Source organism: Manis javanica, chromosome 1 (assembly GCF_040802235.1).
Source record: "Manis javanica isolate MJ-LG chromosome 1, MJ_LKY, whole genome shotgun sequence".
Taxonomy (NCBI): Eukaryota; Metazoa; Chordata; class Mammalia; order Pholidota; family Manidae; genus Manis; species Manis javanica.
Window position 1 is genome coordinate 114,649,269 of NC_133156.1, and position 19,840 is coordinate 114,669,108.

At 34.3% G+C, this 19,840-nt stretch overlaps 1 protein-coding gene across 1 annotated transcript in view; it reads left to right on the forward strand.

Moving 5' to 3' along the window:
- Window positions 1-19,840, forward strand: part of HCN1 (hyperpolarization activated cyclic nucleotide gated potassium channel 1) — a 534,584-nt gene that overhangs the window by 339,299 nt on the left and 175,445 nt on the right. The window contains exon 6 of the mRNA XM_073236418.1: window positions 3,486-3,726. Within this exon, the coding sequence (XP_073092519.1) occupies window positions 3,486-3,726 (241 nt within the window). The remainder of the gene's footprint in view (window positions 1-3,485; window positions 3,727-19,840) is intronic.

Genomic DNA, 19,840 nt, shown 5'->3' on the forward strand with positions numbered 1-19,840 from the left:
GGAAAAGTTGTGGCATAATTATAAAGTGAAATACAGCCTCAAATATAAAAAACGGATAAACTACCACCCTACAACATGAATGAATCACACTGGCTGATGAGCAAAAGAAGCAGGACATGAAAAGACACATCTATGAATCCATTTATGTGAATTTCAAGAAATAAAACTTCTTGTGGTGATAGAAGTCGGAATAGCTAGAACCTCTGGGGTTACCTGAAAATGGAAACAGGAAGCCTTCTAATCAATGTTCTGTAAGTGGATCAGGGTAGTTTTACAGGTGCACATACTTGAAAAATTCACTTACAATTTGTGTGCTTTACACTATCTGTGTTATACTTTTAAAAAATACTCTACACTCTGACTGAACAATGAACATGAATAATTCCATCATACTTGAACAAAATAATGAGAAGGACTGATGAAAAGACTTTCATATCAGAACTAAGTTGATATTATGTCAAAGTAAGATGGAGGGCAGGGTTCTACCTGCTTTTTACAGATAAAAGTTGGTGTGTTTGGAATTTGAGCAGAAGCTTTGTCTATTTTCCCCTACTTTTAATCTTCTATTTTATTTATAAAAGTATGGAATTATGGTTATTTAGTTTATATCTTACAGTTAATCAAATATTACGTTATTTTTTGTTACTCAAACCATTACGGCTTTAGTTATCAGTAACTCTTTCAGGCGGCTCTTTGTAAATACCCTCATCATTGTGGGTTTTTTGTTGATGTTTGTGTTTGCTTTTTTAGCACTTCCATTCTTTATGGTACTACAAGATACTATAAGAAAGAAGTAATTACGTTTTTTTTTGTTTAGTGTTAATAGTAAGCTTAGTAATTTGGAGTACCTTATTAAGGTCAGGGCCATGTGTATCATTCCCTTAGGAACTGAGCATTGCTCCATTTAATGCACATAGACAATACTCAACTCAGGCTAGACACATTGCTGAAAAACTCATTATAATAACTACAATAAAGAATCTAGATGGAGATTTAAAAATATTAATAGCTTAACTATGTGTTTTATTTAAATCAATGTGCTATAAAGAATTGTGATTGATGGAAAAGGAGCTTCAAAAGTCTTGTTTTACTTATGAAGGGATATTAATAACTTCATTAAAAATGTTCTCTTTAAGAAAATGTGCTATAAAGAAATGTGATTAATGGAGAAGAGTTTTTAAAAGTTTTGCTTCTGGAGTCACATGATTGTTTCTATCAAAGCAAGCAAATTTCATGAGAGGAGGAAGAACTTTTAAATGCAAATGAGTTTCTGTCTCACTACATCTTTTCCTATCAAATTATTTGTTAGAATTTACAGTTTCAGTTAGATAGTATTCATATTGGAGGTAAAGGAGAGAAAGGGAGAAAATAAGTAGACTCTTTCAAGCAATAACAGTAATATGAAATTATCCCTGCAGTGTTATAATCAAGACAGTTCTAATGGTATAGCTGAATAAGCTGTGCATCATAGAACAAGAGTTATTCCTATAAATAAAAACCAGATAATCCTGGTCTTCCCAATTATTTTGTAAAATAACAGGTGAGAGAACAATAAAGAGAGAAATTTGTATAGGGCAAAGAACATGGATGAAAGGATTCCTTACTATTTTTGTTTAAAAATTCTTATTTTCTCTGCAGCCAGACTTATTTTCATTTTCTACACATTCTTTTCCTATGTCATTTTACATGTAAAATCGTTGACTTTCAAAACCTAGTTGGGTCATTTTAATGACATATCTCCGCCTTCTTTTGACTCATGCAGTTGCCTCGAGCATTTTGAATGGTTCACCTTTTATCTTCATAAGGTTTTATAAGAAGTATTTTGAATAGAAAAAAGAATTTTTTATACACATAAAACTTGTTTCTCAAGCTATCTGCTTGAAAGAGCATTCCAAGTGATTTGAGTATTTTATTCCCTATAGGAATAAAACTAGACTCTGGGAGCACTTTTTATTTTACTATTGGAACTCCATCTTCCTTCTTTCCTCCCCTACTCCCTTCCTTCTATTCCTGCATTCCTCTTTCCTACCTTCCACCCATCCATGGGTACATATTTATGGAGCATTTAGTGTGTGCTGAACCTTACTGTGGGCCCCTATTCACACTTCAGCTCTTAAGCGCCAGATAAAATTGACCATAAATTGCCCTAAATATAGCCTTGTCTGGAGTCAACTGTACATTATTTGGGCTTGAATGATGCTGCCCCCATACTACATGTAATATATTTCTTTTGTTTTTGTTGCTATGTTCACTTTCTGGTTATTGCTGCTAATTTTTAAATATCTTACCATGAAGCCCCACTATTAGAGATTGCTCTGCTGAACTCACAAGATAATGTTAAAGATAAAACACCTCTTTCATGGTGGACCCAAAATTTTGTGCCCTATATATCAGCTGGAAGTTTTTACCTATTATGGGATAATACCAGGTCATTTTTTGAAGCAAGATTGGGGAAACTGTCTTGATAATGTTAAAACACCCAAATTTTTTTTGCTCTTTCCCATCTCTTAGCAGAGTTTACTTCAGTTTCTCTCTCTTATGTAAAATCACAAAATCAGGTTCAACCCTTTTCTCTTGGGGCTCATTGGAGAAGAATTTCTGAGAAATGGCCATGTGATAAAATATAGATTCTTATTATTCTGTTACATATTAACTTGCAAGATTAAAAACAGTTGATCCCATATCTCTGTTTTGGTACAGAGAGGTGGCCCTATCCCTAATCTTGGACCAGAATCCAAAGAATGAAATCAGAGTTGTAGATCTTCTAACTTACAATTGGCTTTTTCCCAGAAATTAAACAAATATTCAGGGAAAGGAAAATATAACTTCTCTCCAGTCCAATACTTCCAATGGAAACCCAAGTGGCTTTGGAAACAATGATTTTCTGGTCTAGCCCCAAAACAAATTGAATTTATAATTATAGATTACACTTAGAGTCTCCGTTGTGTAACCTTTCTCTACACTTTCCATCGTCCTCCCTTTAATGTGAACAACATAAGAACAAACATCAAAGTGCTCTTGTCTGGCAGCTGAGCCCTTATTTCAGAATTCTAGTCAGAAAAGTGCAAGTTAGATGGTTCAACACAATGGAGCACAGAAGCAGTAATGTCTTAGCAAGTAGGAAGTGATGTGGCTTCCTTTCTTCATTAAAAAAAAGCTAAAGGAAGACTAAAATATTTTAGTTCTAATTTTATTTAAAAAATAATGACAGAATATTAAGTTATTAAGATTTATAAATGGTTAATTCACATTTATTAAATACCCAATATATGCCTGTACTACACTAGGTGTAGGAAAATAATTTCAACACAAAAACAAAACATTGTTCATGGCCTTGAAGAGATACGTAGATTAGTAGAATTCATGTTTTTTTAGTTCTTAATTTAAACTGCAATGTTAGGCTAAATGTAGATTTTAATGTCAGCACATGTTTTCTTCCTGGTATGATTAATACATTTCTTAATTTTTGTCTACTTTTGTCTTAGGAGATAGTCAACTTCAACTGTCGGAAACTAGTGGCTACAATGCCTCTTTTTGCTAACGCGGATCCTAATTTTGTGACAGCCATGCTGAGCAAATTGAGATTTGAGGTGTTTCAGCCTGGAGATTATATCATACGGGAAGGTGCTGTGGGTAAAAAAATGTATTTCATTCAACATGGAGTTGCTGGTGTCATCACAAAGTCCAGTAAAGAAATGAAGCTGACAGACGGCTCTTACTTTGGAGGTTAGTAAACAAAGATTGTGCCAATTCTTTGATCATGTGTGGATTTTCTTCTTCAGCCTGTTGATATGATAGGTTCCATTGATTGAATTTGGTTTTGAATGTTGGACCAGCCTTGCATACCTGAATTAACTTGTTAATATATAAAAAATGTATTAAAATGTATAGAAAATTTTAGATTTAATTTTCTAATATTTGATCAAAATATTTTTGTCTCAGTTCATGAGAGATACAGCTTCCTTTCCTGTAATGTGTTTTCTGGTGTTTGTTATTAGTATAAATCTCACCTCAGAGAATGGAATAGTAAGTGTTCTTTCTGTATCTATTTTCTAGAAAAAAGTTATGGAGAATTTATATCATTGCTTCCTTAAATATTTGGTAGAGTTCAAGAGTGAAAAATTCTGATGATACATATTTTTAAAGATTATTAATTATTGATTCAATTTCTATAATAGATATAAGGTTATTCAGGCTGTGTGCTTCTCATTGTATGAATTTGATTAGTTTGTACTTTGTAGGAAATGCTCCATTTTATCTAAATTTTCAAATTTATGGGCATAGAGTTGTCTGTAGTGTTCTTTTATTATCCTTTTCTGTGTTCCCAGTATCAGTAGTGATAATCACTCTTTCATCTTTTTTTGTTGATAGTTTGTGTGTTCTATTTTTTTTTGTTAGGCTCTCCTAGAAAAAAGTTCTTTAATCTTTTTAAATCTTTTGGTATCATTGATTTCTCTCTAGTATCTGTTTTCATTTTATTGATTTCTGTTTGAATTTTTATTATTTCCTTATTCATCTTGCTTTAGGCTTCAACTGCTACTTTCTCTTGCTTGCAAAAATGTAAGCTTAGATTATTGATTTTATATTTCTTTTCCTTTCTCACATATGTATTTAATGTCATATGCTATAAATTCCTTTTTAACATTGCTTTTCCTGCCTCCCAAAAATTTGATGTCATATTTTAATTTTCTATAGTTCAAAATATTTGTTTAATTTCTATGGAGACTTCTTCCTTAACCTTTATGCTACTTGAAGTGTTTTAAGTATTTGCAGATTTTCCAGCTATCTATCTGTTATCAGTTTCTAATTTAATTCCACTGTGGCCTGAGGATTTACTTTCTATGAATCATATTATTTTATATTTGCTAAGTAATGTTTTATGGCTCTGATTCTTGATGAATGTTCCATATGAATGAACTTGGAGAGAATATATATTCTGCTGTTATTGGATGGAACATTTTATAAGTGTCAGTTAGACCAAGTTGATTGATGAGGTCGTTCAGGCCAACTATATCCTTGCTGATTTTTGTCCTGCTTGATCTAATGGCCCCTTTATTATTATGTAATATCCTGTTTTATCCCTGATCATTTTTCTTATCCTGAAATCTGCTTTGTCTGAAACTGATATAGCTATTCTAGCTTTGTTTAGTATTAACACTATATATTCTTCTACATCCCTTTCTTGTTTGTTTAAGTTTTTTTATTGTGGTAAAATGCACAAGCATAAAACTTGCCATCTTAACCATCTTTAAGTATACAAACAGTTCCGTGATTCTAAATACATTCATAATGTACTACCACTACCACCATCCATCTCTAGAACTCTTTTAATCTTGCAAAACTGCAACCCTATACCCATTAAACAATAAATCCCCATTCCACTCTTCCTCCCATCCGTTGGCAACCACCATTCTGTTTTCTGTCTCTGATCATTTTACTACTCTTGATACCTCACATAAATGGAATCAGAGACCATTTATCTTTCTGTGACTGACTTATTTCACTTAGCACAACATCTTCTAGGTTCATACATGTTATATCATATGTCAGAACTTCCTTTCTTTTTAATGGGGAGTAATATTCCATTATATGTATATACCACATTTTATTTATTCATTCATCCATGATACACAACTGAATTGCTTCCACATTTTAGCTATTGTGAGCTATTGGAATTGCTTCCACAGGCTATTGTGACTAATGCTGCTACGAACATAGATATATTCATAGACCCTGTTTTCAATTCTTTAGTTTACATCCATAAGTGGAAATGCTAGATCATATGGTAGTTCTATTTTTAATATTTTGAGGAACCTCTATACTATTTTCCATAGTAACTGTACCATTTTACATTCTTCTCAACAGTGTATAAGTGTTCTAATTTCTCCACATCTTTATCAATACTCATCATATTTTGTTTTTGATTACTCTCCTAATAGATGTGAGATCTTATTGTAGGTTTGGTTTGCATTAATCATTAATCCTCAGGTGATTAGTGATGTTGAGCACCTTTTTTATGTTAATTGGTCATTTGAATATCTTCTTTGGAGAAATATCTAAGACCTTTGCCTATTTTTAAGTCAGGCTATTGTTGGTTTTTAGGAGTTCTCTCTGTATTTTAGACAATAATCTCTTATCAGATATATGATTTGTAAATGTTGAATCCCATTTTGTGGGTTACCATTTTACTTTGTTGATAGTGTCTTTTGATGTACAAATTTGTTTAATTTTCATGAAGTGCAATTTTTCTGTATTTTCTTTGGTCATCTGTGCCTTTGGATCCATATGCAAAAAATTATTGCCGAACACAATGTTGCAAACCTTTTGCCCAAATTTTCTTCTAGGAGTTTTATAGTTTTGGGTCTTACGTTTATTTGTTTCATCCACTTCTGGTTCATTTTTACGTGTGGTCCTAGGTAAGGGTTCAACTTCATTCTTTTACATGTAAATATACAATTTTCCAGAAACATTTGTTGAAAAGATTGTCTTTGCTAAATGATCTTGGCACTTCTGTCAAAAGTAATTTGATCATGTATGTGACAGTTTATTTCTGTACAAACATTTAATTTTTTAAGACTTTTTTCAGCAGTTTTAGGTTTATAACAAAATGAGAGTAATATGCAGAGATTTCCCATGTACTCCTTGACCACAGACATGCCTTATCAACATCACTCACCAGAATGGCACATTTTTTACCAATGATGAACCTACATTGCCCATCATAATCACCCCAAGTCCGTAATTTACCTTATAATTCACTCTTGGTATTTTACATTTGATGGATTTAGACAAATGTATAGTGACATACATCTGTCATTGTATCATGTAGAATATTTTCACAGCCCTTAAAATACTCTGCTTTCCCTGCTCATCAATTCTCTCTTGCATCCCACCCACCCTCCCACAGCCAGTGATCCTCTTTATTGCCTCCATAGTTTTGCCTTTTCGGGAATGTCATATGATGTAATCATATAGTATGCAGCCTTTTTAGATTGGCTTCCTTCACTTAGTGATATGCACTTAAGGTTCTTCCATGTCTTTTTATGAATTGACTGCTTGTTTGTTTATAATTTATAGGATAATATTCCATTATCTGAATGTACCAGTTTCTTTATCCATTCACCTACTGAAGGACATCTTGGTTGCTTCCAAGTTTGGCCAATTATAGCACAAAATAATTTGCTGTAAACATTCATCTGCAAGTTTTTGTATAGACATAAATTTTCAACTCTTTTGGGTAAATACCATAACAAGGAGTATGATTACTGGATCATGTGGTAAGAGTATATCTAGTTTTATAAGAATCTGCCAAAGTGTGTTCAGAAGTGCCTGTACTATTTTGCATTCCCACCAGCAGTGAGTGAGAGTTCCTGTTGTTACAGATCTTCACCAGCATTTATTGGTTTAGAAAATATTCCTGATTTGGGTCATTCTAATAAGTGTATAGTAATATCTTGTTTTTATTTGCATTTCCCTGATGACATATGATGTGGAGCATCTTTTCATATGCTTTTTTACCATATATTTTTTTTGTTTATTTTTAATTGAGTTGTTTATTTTCTCGTTGTTGAGTTTTAAGTGTTCTTTGTGTATTTAGGATAACAGTCCTACATCAGATGTGGCATTTGCAAATATTTCCTCTCGGTTTATGGCTTGCCTTCTCATTCTTTTGACGCTGTCTTTTGTAGAATAGAAGTTTTTAATTTTAATGAAGCTCTAGTTCATTAAGTATTTCTTTCATAGACCGTGTCCTTGGTGTTATATCTAAAAAAATATCAGAATACCCAAGGTCATCTAGCTTTTCTCCCATGTTAATCTAAGAGTTCCATAATTTTGTTCTGCCTTTAGGTCTGTGATCCGTTTTGAGTTAATGTTTGTGAAAGATGTGAGGGCTATGTCTAGATTATTATTTCTTGCATGTGGATGTTTTGTTTTCCCGGCACCATTTGTTGAAGAGACTTTGTTTCATTGAGTTGGCTTTGCTCCTTTGTTGAACACTAAACTATATTTATGGAGATATACCTCTGGGGTCTCTATCCTGTTTCATTGATCTATATGTCTATTTTTTTTTTTTACCAATACCACACTGTCCTGATTACTGTAGCTTTATAGTAAGTCTTGAAGGTGGGTTATCTCTTCATATGTTCTACCTGGCCCACCTTACTAAAGTAATCATATTATTAATATATTATCCACTAAGGTAAAATTCCATTCATATACACCATTAAAATTTCAAATGAAGTATCTTAGTTTCCAGTAGTTCATGATTTTAAAGAAAAGCTTCTGTTTTTCTAATATAACATATTTCATCATTATTAATGTCTCTATCCATTCACCTCTTAGCAGTCATTTGTCTTTCTGCACAGTGTTCTAACTGAATCATTCTCTTAACTTTCCTTCTTTCAAAACATCTGCCCCATAAGATCATATGGTATAGAAATATGAAAAAAAGTCTACCAGAAGGAAGGTACTCCCATGATTGTTACATTATAAATTATTTGGTATTGAGTGCTGCATAATCATGCCTGACACTTTGCAAGCCTTGAGGAGACTATATTTTATATAGCTAATGTGCATATTTAGGATTTTTATGCCCAAAATGCATTTGGCCAGATAATGATCATCTGGAATTTTTTAATTTAGAGCCACAGATTTGAAAAACCACAGGCAATCGCTATCATGGTGACTGATCATTATTTTTAAGAGGATTGTGGCATCTGCCAATCTGTAGTTTACAGTTTACCTCCGATATTCATTCCAGATTATGAAAATCAGGATAAACATTAAGACATTTAGTTTTGAAGTCATTATGTCTTTCTCTCTTTAATGAAATAGAAAAGGTAGAAGAGGTCAAAGAAAAAGAGAAAGAGAAAATAATGAAGTCCTTCTTACAATTCTGGATGCTCTTGTATTCCTGTGATTGCTCACATGGAGATTTTATAATTAGAGAGGCCAGGCCACATCTTGAACCTAAAATAAAATCTCCATAAGGCAAGTGTACTTTACAATCTTCACTTGTAGTTCTAGTTCACACACATAATTTTTTTTCCTAGTTTCCAAATTTCAACATCCACCAAAAACTGGAGAAAGTCATTTTAGTGAAAAACATGGGGTTCCGATTGCAAGCTGAAACAAATCTAGGAGGTCATAATTCACTTTAGAATGTAAAATTGTTTTGAATATTTAAACAATGTTCTTTCTCCTTCTTTGAAAACAAATTGCTAAATTTTGATTACCAATACTCTTCAGTATTCACATTTTACTTGTGTTATTGAAATGCTAACTTTTGTAATGATAAACTTTGTATGCTATTAAAAGAATTTTTGGTATTAAAGAACAGATGGAAGACCTTTTCCCCATTTTTGGATGCATAGCTCAGAGGGTGAAAAGAAGTAGGGCTTCCTATCAAGGCCAACTGGAGGAAAATGAAGCAGGATATACAGCACCAATAAGGACAGTCAGTCTATGAGAAAACTCTCTCCCAGATCGATGTTTTCTTTAAGGCTTTTCCTTAGTGTCTGTTTCAATGATTTGAGAGTAACCAATCTTTTGAACCTTTTTCAACTCAACTTTTAAAGCCCCAGTTTCTGAATCCATGCCTGTATCCTAGGATTCCCAGAAGAGGGGGCTGCCAGCAGTATCCTCTTTGTTTTTCTTCATCCATCCTGCAGCTATTCTTTCCAAAAGGTTCATTTGAATTGTCATGACCTTTGCCCTCTAAGGTAGGTATCCAAATCCTTTAACAAAATCTCCAAAATCCTGTGCAATCTGGCCCAACCTATTTTCCTAATCTCAATTCATATATTTGCCCCCCCTTTTTACCAACCCACAAGACACTAGTTCTTACTTAAGCAAGCAAAGATTGCCTTTGCAAAGGTTTATCCCTTTAGTTAAAAAAAAAAATCTCTCTATGCTCCAGTCTGACTCATTACTTCTCATATTTTTTAAGACACCAATCAAATGTTACTTTTTTCATCTCTTAGGGCAGATGTTTTTTGTTTCTGCTTCATAGCACTTTGACCTTAACTTATTATTGAACCTTTCCTTATTATTTTATATGAAAATCTTCCATATTAGATTATGAATTTTCTGAACTTAGGCAGTATGATTTCTTCCAATTTAAAACTGCAGCACCAAAGCACAGTGCTTGAACTGTCACAGATGCTCAGTGAAAACCTGTACAATAAGTAGATGGATGGATGAATATATTTTCCCTTATCTCTTTACTGCTATCTCTTCTGCCTTCTCTCCAACACTAAAATAAGAAAAGCCATCAAGCATCCCATTCACTCTGGTATTATACCATGATAAACTCATTGTCTTTATCTCAAGATAGGAAATCAATGCGAATAATGATAAATTGCAAGCTAAAACTAAATGAAACACAAACCCACAGCCTATTTCTGAGTGTTAATATTTAAATTACTTTCTGATTTTAAGTTAATCTCACTGTATTAGGTGTAATTCTAGAATATAAAACAGTCAAATCTAGAGCAATGCTGTCTAGTAGAACTTTCTGTGGTGATAGAAATATTCTCTCTTCAACACTGTCCAGTAAGGTAGCCATTGCCATATGCAGCTATTGAGCAATTGATGCTAATGTGACTGAGGAATTGAATATAATTCTATTGTGTTGCAATTAAGTTAAATTAAATATGAACAGCTACATGTGGCTAGTACCTACCATATTGGGTAAATCAGTTCTAGACTGCTGTAAAAAGGGATGGGAAGGTATTTGTTTACAAGGCAGTTGTATCTAGAAGGGTATAAAGGGGTATTATCTGCCCTCTCTTATTATCTTCTTGGAAATTTTTCAGTCTTTCAAAAAATCTTTTTCTGTGCTAAGCTCCAAATATCTGTAAGAGTTAATTTACCTCACAGATGAGGCAAATGTTGTTTCTCCTCTTCCTTTCTTCTTTATTTAATTCCTCTCCTTTTTTCCTTCAACAAACAGATACTGAAAATCTCTAATGTCCCAGGCAGAATTCTAAGTATGTATCATACAGTAGCTTGTAAGATGAAACTCTAGTATTCATGGATATTATATGCTACTGGGAGACATCCAGTAAGCAAAAAATAAATGTTGCATGAAATAATTTAAAGTATTAGTAGATGCCATGAAAACAAATCATAAAGCAGGATAATGAAAGAATAGTTGAGCAGAGACGTAAACAAAAAGAGATAGCTAGCCATATAAATATCTGCGGGAAAAGCATGGGGAATAGCAAGAACAAAGTTCATGAAGTAGGAACATAGGTGGTAAATTCCAGGAGCTAAGGCTAATGTTGCTAGATCAAAGTGAGAGGTTGAGAGAGTTATAGGAGCTGAGCTCAAAGTGGTGTCTAGAAAACAGAACTGGACATATGTAGACCATGATGTGTTTGTAAGTTGTGTATCTTAGTAACAGACCAAGAACTCTAAGGTAATTTATGTGGGAAGGTTGTGAATGGTGAACAATAAGTGGAGTTAATGAACTGGAGGCCCTTTATGGGGTAAGAAAATTCTTGGAGTTAGAGCAGAAGAATAAATTGAGCTAGATGTCCAAGAAGTGATGATCTGAATGGAAGTTTTGGGGTTCATTAAGCTATCAGTGATAACAAAGTCTAGGATATAACCTTTAAAACAATGGCTAAATAGAAGTTTTTAAATGAGAGATTGTTAGTACCGAGCATGCTCAAACCAGTGTGTGGGATGAAGCATCTCCAAGCTTCTTGATGGACACAATGATATATACTTTAAATGCTATAACAAGAATTATCTGTATTTCAGTGAAAGCCTACTTAAACTAAGTTAAGGGTATAACTTTAAAAGTTTTTCCTGTATACATTATTTATACTTTTTATTTTCTCTCCATCTCTAATTTTTCTTGTGATTTATTTGCAACATTTATATAAAAGATGCAAAGAAACTACAAGACTGAAAGATTCCTATCATACTAAAAACTTACAGATCATCTTATATTTTTATTTGTATCACCAACCTTAGCACATTCCTGAAACATGATTTTTATTGAATAAATGTGGCATTGCAATTTTGGAGCCATCTTTATTTGGATAATATTTTGTATCAAATTTCTAATAAATAATCTCTATTTATATTTCTTTTCATTTCTTCAGTCATGAAATCATCATGCCACTCTTCTTTGTTTCTTCCGCAAGTTAACGAAAGTTTTAAATAGGAACCAAATCATTAGACTTAGTATTTTGCTAATACCTTACCTAGAACAGAATAGAGCAGCGAGATTACTTTGCAGTTCCTTCTTTGGCTGCCCCTGGGTTTTTGATTTTTGTTGTTGCTGCTCTCCGGTCTCACGTCTGGCATTTAGAGCCTTAGAACAGTGTTGCCCACCAAGGTCCTCTTGCCCTACTTCACCTCTGTTCATCCTCTGTCACAGCCAGGTATGATGAATGAGCTCACATTAGTAAGGCACTCTGAGTTCTTTGGGTAAATGCTGTGCAAACTATTATTCTGTTGTGACATGTAGTTTGAAGAACCAGTATCATACTTCACTGTATTTGTGGCATCCAGGAGAGAAAACAAGAGAAGTGTGCCTCTAGGTGGGAGTCCATCCACAAAGTACAAGTATAGCCACAGCATAGAAAGAACTGGGCTTCAGATTTTATTTCTGGCATTTTCTCATTCTCCTTTCATCAATTCTGTTCCCTACTAGCAGATCAGAGCGAGGTGAGGTGAAGACCATCATTTTATGGGAAAAATAAGTATCATCTTTTGAGGCATGAAATACACATTTGGAAACAAAATCTTTTTGATGTTCTCAAAGTTATATTTATATCCTACAGAAGAGGTAACAGATATGCATATTAAACATGCCTCACGGTGACACATCGTTAAGACCTTTTTTTGGTAAATGGTCCAAAACATACTGTTTCTGATTTGAGGAGCCCACTCTTGCATGGGTTCATTTGGAAGGCAGTGGTGTCCTGTGGTTACTTTATGTGCATCATTGCTGGTGGACAGATGGCTGGTTTCTCACTGTGTCCTCATTTCAACTCTCTCTAGCTTGCTCCTTTCCCATGTGGCCTTCCACTTGTGCTAATGACAGTCTTTTTATTCTTTGCTCTGTTTTACTTACTTTTAAATTTAGACCCTCCCTTCAACTCTGAAGGTTCACAGTGCTAAAAATATACAGTGGTACCAGTGATTGCCCCTATTGCACTATGTACCACATACAATTTAAAAGGTTATGACTGAGGAGACTAAGCATATTTTATTGCTTGATTGTTCCCCTCTCATAATATTATAAATTAAATGATCAAATTCTATCTTTAGGAACAAAACTGTTAAAGGATTAGGAAGCAGCATAACGTGGTGAAGTACTCAGCATCCACAGAGCCAGGTTCTAGTCCCATCTGTCAGTAGGACCCAACTGTATGTCCTCAGGCAACTTGTTCAACATCTAGGGACTTGGGATCATCATCTGGAAAATGAGATTATTAATGTAGACACTCTCTGCAGCCTCCCAGCACTAGGATTCTGTTGGTGGCATATCCTTTTTTTGACAGCTTGCTTGTTATAATAGCTTTGTGAGTATCTAAAATGTCTTCATGCCTATTCTAGAGTCCGCAGTAGTATTTTTGAAAGAAAGCTGTATGTTTTGTTTGTAGTATTCACATTGAAGATATTTTCCAGGACAAGGTGCTAGCATTTTAAAAAGAAATGGAGGCAGTTAATATTTGTGATGATTCATCTTCTAGGAGAAAAAAAAATTAACCACCACTCTTTTTCATGGGTAGTGAAAAGAATAAGAAGTGTCAGGTGCTGTTTGTAAAGCTCTTTGAAATGTGACAAGGATCATGTTTAAAGGTGTAGATGTCAGAGTCAGATCTTGAGAGGCTGTTGGGCCTTGAAAAAGTCACTGATCTTCTCCAAGCCCCTGTTCCAAATCTGCAAAATCAGGATAATAATAATTCCTACCTCATGAGTCTTGCTTAGAGGACTGAATGATTTAACATAGATAAAATGCCTAGCACATCACCTGGCACAGTGTCTACGTCATGATGTTGGGCAGGAATGACAGCACCAGGACTGGGGTAGTATAGAGCAGCAGATGTATAAGACATTCCTGAGGTATGATTGACCCAGTGCTCGTAACAAGTGAATCAACACTGGAGAACTGGATTGTCAATTTGTATGTGCTCCCGATGAGTGTTAGTCTTAATCCAGTAGCAATGAAAGTCACTCTAAATCAATGGGTCTGACTGGTGGAGGGGTAGGGAAGGGAGGTAGGATAAATAATCTTGAAATCTATCAAATTGAAGAGCCTGTACTCTAAAAATTGTAGTTTCCTCACTACGTACACCAAGAAATAATTGTAGGATTTTATAAAATCCAATTCTCCAAAAACTAGTGCTTAATGTGCCAGGCACTGTACTAAGTAACTTCACATATATCGTATAACTCCATATGAGATTAAAATAACTACAAAGATAAATAATCTCTACCACTGTCAATATCAATTTCCCAAATGCCTTAGAAGGGAAATGGAAGGATAGACATACGTTTTCAAAAACTAAATTATTCAGAAATACTTTTGTAAAATTAGGAAGGATCTCATACATGATCTCATCCACTTATATAAAAAAGAAGACTGAAAGATGCATGGGCCACAGACATCAGCAGTGACAGGGAAGGACTGTCATTTAGGCCACTGCTCTTCATACAGTAACAGGTATATTTTCTGCAAGTAGTTACCAATGATGTTACTTTATAGCATGTCATAAAACAAGGATTCTTTCCTCTTAATTATGAAACACATTATGAAATTATAAAACACATACACACAAACATACACATATACACAAATTACTTCTAGCCTATTGCTAAATAATATGTAGCTACTAATTCTAAGCACGCTTCAAGTAAGTGTTACTATTTTGACTTATCTCTTACCTGTGCAGACATGTCTCCATGGTTGAATTTACTTAGACGGAAGGAGTAAAATTACTGTCCAGAATAGTCTAGCAGAAAGATAATGAAGCAGAAAATGACTAGTCACTTTAAATCACATTTTATCACCTGTTTATCACAGTACAATATGTTTACTGAAATGCTTGAATATCCTTAGCAAATTTAACATGTCAGAAGTATTTTAAAAGTTTCTTTGTACCTCATAACATATGTCACAAGAGAAACACATCAACAACACATTAATGTTTTAATGGCATGTAGTGAATCAGTTCCCTTTGCTGGGATATGTTTGTGTGCCCCAAATAAAGGAATAAATATTCCAAAGATGTGTCTAAATATTCTTGATGCAACCAAGCCAATTAATAGCCACTCATGCTTAAATAGCCATACTGGACATAAATGAGAACACTAATTAAAATCTAATACAGATCACACTTTTTGAAGACACAGCACTGGAAATCTTAATTGAATTCACTGCACAATGCAGTAGTTCACTTATTTAATTCAGTACATATTTATCCTCTTATTGTAAGGATTTAAAATAAGCTTGTTAAAAATTCTCATTTTCTTGGAATTTATGAGATATCTGTAACTATAGAACAACCACCATGCTTCTTGCCTCACCTAGAGATTGGTAATATTGGTACAACACTTAATAAATACTGAAATTGCTTTTGTATGCATAACATGCCTGTTTGTGCATGAACTGTTATAAGTTAGAGGAGAGAGAGGATACAGTATAAATGTTTGGACTCATGGTTTCTAATGGGTTATCTTTTTAAAGAAACAACGTAAATAGGTAAAGGTACCATTATTATCATTAAAAATTTGCCAGAGAGTAATAAACCATAATAGTATTTCTGTATCTTGTCTTCTGTATATCTCCCCTTTTTCCTGTATAATTAGAAGTGGAGTTGATTCCTAGTTTCTGAGAACCTTGAACTTGGTGTAGCTTGTGTTTTGGCATCAGTGCCTTTAAGTGCCAGACTATTCTGGTTATAACTCTATAGCTCAGAGTAAAGAAAGGACTTGAGCTAAGGCAGTTGATCATTGTGGAGTCTGGTTTCTCTGATTGGACCTCTTCTTGGGTTAAGTTAGACACACAGGTACCTGCTCACCTCCTTGCATTGTATGACTCAGCCTTACTGTGTTCTAGATGGAGATTAATTTTCTTACTGGACTGGATTTCTTTGAGCTTCAGTAAGATAGCTGGGAAGGGCATTCCTCACTGAGGATGCTACAGTGAAGAATAACATCTATTATAGGATTTGAAATGCTTGTGCTGCAGTCAGATAATCATAACATGGAAAACTTCAGGCAAGCTTTACCTGAGCAAATACCTTCTGAAAATATCATTTTGAAACTTGGGCTTCTATTACAGAATATATTCTTGTTCGAGAAATCAAAAAAGGAAATTTATAAGCATGATCATAACCCCACCCCCTAAATCTGAACTTTATCCAGTAAAAGTTTGCAGTTGTCCAAAACCTTAGTTGTTATAAAGTTCCTTAACAATGTATCTGTTTAAAAACATAAATTGGCCTGTGGTCTGTGCCCCAAAGAGCAATAAGGGACATTTAACAGAGAAGACAGGGAACTGAGGGTGTTGGATACCTCAGGTATAAGAAAATCATAGAGTGCTGCCGAATGAATTTCTGCTTTATGGAGTCCCTCTGAGTCACTTATTTGTCATAATTATCATGTTTTTGTGTGAATATGGCCTTCTACCTTGAAATTTTGCTGGAGGGTAGATATTGTTTCAGGGAAAAACAAAAATCAACATTCCTGCCATCATTAGTTTGAACATCTTCAGCCAAGTCCTTTTGTCACTAAAACTGTGAAGAGAAAGGAAACTGGTGATAATTGGCCTTGGCTACATTTTCAGATAACAGCCTTGAGATTTTTCTCAGGGACACAAAAATGAGTAAGAAGCCAAGATATAGTTATCTTTAATAACTGAAAGCTAGGATGATTCAGTAAAAGTGTTTTAAGTAGAATACCCTTCCAAGTGAAATGTAATGTTTTTAAAATTTTTAAGTCTATAGGGGAACCTCAGAAATACCTAAGAATAAATGTAATTCCCACTGGCTTCTGAGAAGTCTATAAGGATATAAGAAGAGTGAAAATGGGATATAAGAAGAGTGAAAATGAGATAAACAAATGGCACTTGAGGATGTAAAATTTCATTTCCAGCCCAGAGAATAACGTTTTAGAAAGAGATCTTGGATTTAAAGTTCAATTCTTTGCCTTTGCTGAGTTCATTGGCCCACTTGTGCCTAAACCAAATGCCCAAAGACTGCGAGTAGCCAGGGAAAGGGACAAAGTGGGCCTCCACAGAAAAGAGAAAAGTAATTACTTTGTGAGAGAGGTGACCCTTGGGTTGTCTTGACTCTGCCAGTGACTCGGAAGGGCTGGATTTGCCTTCTCACAAAAGATCTCTAACAATTGATCAGCAAGTCAAGGGCATTGCCATAATTGCAGGGATTTGGACTAGAATCTGATACAGTGGCAGTAGGAAGAGAACACAAGGTTTTGAACATGTCAGTGAGGAACTTGCAATTAAGATCAAAGCTGCAGAAACTTCTACATATTTGGGACTGAAGAGAAGAAACTCTTTGAGGAATAATATAATCATTGGAACAAACCAAAAAAAGATTAAAATAGATACCAAATTCCTGAAACATACACAATCCTGTGATTATCATGTTCTAGATGCACACTCTCACTCTGTCACAACACCTTGTTTTATTTTTCTACAGCACTTGTCATTTGAGTCATCTGGAGATTTTCCATGTTTTTCTCTAGAATGTGAATTCATGAACATAAGGAACTCTTATACTTGAAGCACCTGGAATGAATACTGCCCACATTAGACCACAATATACATTTCCTGGATGGATGGATGAATGAAATAATTTCTGAGCTGAGTTGTAAAACGTGAACAGTAGTGTGCTTAGTAAAAATTGGGATGGGGATGGCAAGTTGAAGGAAAGGGTGGCCTATTTCAGAGAAAGAAATTATATGGCATCACTTCTGTTCTTTCACTTCAAGAAACCCATTTCTGATAGTCTGAAATCTATGCAGTTCATTCTGAAGTAAAACATGACCCTAAATGTGGACTTGGAAAATTGATTTTAAAGTAGTTGTTTCCCCTCTATTACAGGATAGAAACTTCTGGAAGTCCCACCCACAGTGTAATAGATTTAAGATTGATCAAGATTGTTCTTTCAACTTTAAATGGATCCATCCACTCTTATGGGGCATGGAAAGCAGGGAAGAACACTTAGATAAGATAAAGAAATCTCTTGTCCATATCGCTAAACTAATGACTGTAACATCAAATAGTTTAAAGACTTAACAGTTTGATTTGAAAGTCTCTCTTCTGCAAAGAGAAACTGCCATATGGCCTCCATTGTGGTCTTTCCATTTACACAACAATTTAATATGCCCGGTTCATGATGAAATACCAGCTCCCAGCTGGAAAATTAAAGAAGCATTCAGCTACTCTCAGCAAGAAGGCTGCAGTTTGATATATTCTATAAACTGGATTCTGCATTAGCCAAGGGAAAGGATTGGCATAGTTAGGAAACACAGTTGGACTTGTTAAAACAAGTGTTTCAGTGCACAGATGCTAAGTATCTTTGGAGTTATGCTTTGGATCACATTGCTCCTACTTAGCTATCAACTAAATATATTTTTGTTTCAGTTCCTTTTAATTTTCATATTTACAGCAATTTATATGAAGGCAGCCTTCTACCTCTAAGATATTTCAAGAATGTTTATTGGGAAAGAAAGGGCTTACAATGTATTAAAACATTCCCTTTTCTTGTGAGTGCCATTTTTATTAGCATAATACAGTATCTGTCAAGATGCCATGGTGGAACAAAGATGACCTCACAAAGACAGAGAATCAAATGGTGGCCCTATTACCAACTGGTTATTTACTCTTCAGTAGGTAAGTCAAATTCTTTCAATTGACCCAGGTAGTCTGGAAAATAAGGGTAATAATACTTACTTTGTGAGGCAGTTGCACAGAATAAATGATGATATATGTATATACATGTGTGTCTGTGTTCGTGTGTGTATAAAATGCCATATGTGGTTTGGTAAAGTGGATACAGATGCAAAATCAAACATTCATTTGTTTTAATAGTCCATTATCTATATCAGCATATTCACACATATCTGTGTATTTGTTCAGTAGATATTTGCCACAGGGTGGCATACTTGGGCTTGTAGTTGTTGACCCATCTTTCAGTGTCTTTCCATTCCCCCCAGATATTGGACCAGATAACCCTGAAAAATATCATTTTACAGTGAAATTCCTTAGATAGATTTCATGGTCAAAGTTGATAGCTGGTAACATTTTCACACATGGAAAAAAAACACTTTTTACTCCTTTCCTACACTTGTCTACTTGGAACTTAGTCTTTAAGTATACTTCTCCAGGTAACCTGCTCTGAATATTCAGGCTGGTCCACATATCCCTTCTTTCTAACAGTATTCTCTGCCTATTTCTCTCTTTTTATTGAATGTATTATGATTCAATTATCTATGCTTGCCTCCTCAACTGGATTTTTTTCAACTTTGCAACTCTGTTCCCTAGCCCAGGGTTTTGTAGGTCTTCAGCACTGTGTGTCAGAATAACCATCCACACACACTCACAAATGGCCATATACACAAACATACTTTGTTTCTCATTTGTCGTTTATTTCCCCATTCCAGATCATTATTTTCAACCTATTGCATATTAGTTAGTAAAATTAATATTGGTTATGTTAAAAATAATATAGTTATCAACTAAACATTAACTCTTTACACTCTAATATTCATTTGTTCAACAAGCTTTGAGACTCTGTATGCCATTCACTAAGTTCTGTAATAAGTATGTCTTCAAGAAAATTAATATGTA